The 1,323-nt window shown below is 59.8% G+C and overlaps 1 protein-coding gene across 1 annotated transcript in view; it reads left to right on the top strand.

Moving 5' to 3' along the window:
- MROH1 (maestro heat-like repeat family member 1) overlaps positions 1-1,323 on the top strand; it is a gene marked incomplete at its 3' end in the record, with an annotated part of 14,619 nt that overhangs the window by 9,361 nt on the left and 3,935 nt on the right. Inside the window, exon 6 of the mRNA XM_009704442.1 lies at positions 776-927. Within this exon, the coding sequence (XP_009702744.1) occupies positions 776-927 (152 nt within the window). The remainder of the gene's footprint in view (positions 1-775; positions 928-1,323) is intronic.

The following is a 1,323-nucleotide window of genomic DNA, read 5'->3' as shown; positions in this document are numbered from 1 at the left end:
TGCCTGCCTGCCGCATCCGTGTTCAGCAGCACCCTGCGCAGGAGCTCCTGAGGCCGGGAGCCTTTGCCGTGCTCTCCGCTGTTGGAAAATTCCCCAAGTAAAACTAGAAGGGTGTTTGCAGCCCTCGGGTGCTGTCAGCTGAGACCTGCTCCTGGTGTTCGGCGATTCCTTGGCTGCCCCAGGAACTCTGTAAAGCCTTGGGGAACCCCAAAAAGCCGTGGCAAAGGCTTCCTTAGGCGGGAGATGGAAGGTGACCCCGCTGAGCCTTGTGTCTGAACCAGGGTGCGTGCCTTTACACAAACGTGCTCTCGTCGCCGGTCCAATTCGCACGAGGAAAAATAACACGTGCTGACACGCAGCGCTTGCTGGGCCAGGGACCAGATGAACTCGTCGAGGTGCCGTGCACTGGTTTGCCTGTGGCTGCGAGGCTGCAGTTCTTGGCCACCTTGGCTGCTAACGAATGCGTCGAAATAGCCCACGTGGCAAATCCAGGCTCCCGTGGGTTTGTGGAGTTGGGTCTCCGGAGTCGGTTATATCAGCCCAGGAAGCATAAAGCAGCCTGTATCTCTGGTGTGGCCGCTTGCCAGGATCCCTCGTAGCCAGAGCACATCTCGAGAAGTCTCTCGGCCTGCCAGGGAGAGTCCTGGTGCATCTGCTACCCCTTGAGATGCTGCCCAGTAAAACAGCACGGCAGCCATCTGCTTGCTGGAGGGGGCTAAAACAAACACTGTCTCGTACGCCTGGAAAAACCGTAACTACGCACTCTGTCTCCTAGCCCTGCAGCACTTCAGCGAGAGCATCCAGGAGTACTTGGCGAACTTGGACAAGGCCCCGGACCCCACGGTCAGGAAGGACACCTTCTCAAACGAGATCTTCAGTGCGTACGAGGTGCTCTTCAACAGCTGGCTGCAGCACCGGGAAGGCAAGGTGAGGACGGCGGGGGACAGGGGAGCACGGCGGGACCTCCCCGGGTGCCGAGCCGGGGGGCTGTTGGTCTGACATTGACCTTGCAGCATCTCAGCTGCGCCCTTTCGTAAGGACGTGGCCCCTAGAAGAGCTCCGGTTTAGGGCTGGATGCTTTTCTCCTTGTGCCCTGCAGCTCTGCTCGATTCCCTCCGTCCTCGTGTCCCATACGTAACGTGGGCAGAACCGGTCGCTGGCTCCCCGTTGCTGGAAAGCAGAGCCTGGGGTGCTTATGCAGCCCTTTGGGGGACGGTCAGGGCATATGCCACAGCTGGGGGATGGCCGGCCGGGTTTTGTCCTCTGCTAGCACAGGTGACATATTTAGGCGTCCCCCTTCTCTGCTGAGCACCCCTGGCTCTT

This window comes from Cariama cristata, unplaced genomic scaffold, assembly GCF_000690535.1.
Source record: "Cariama cristata isolate BGI_N322 unplaced genomic scaffold, ASM69053v1 scaffold23567, whole genome shotgun sequence".
Taxonomy (NCBI): Eukaryota; Metazoa; Chordata; class Aves; order Cariamiformes; family Cariamidae; genus Cariama; species Cariama cristata.
The sequence above is the reverse complement of the archived record's forward strand: the minus strand, read 5'-3'. Positions and strand labels throughout refer to the sequence as shown.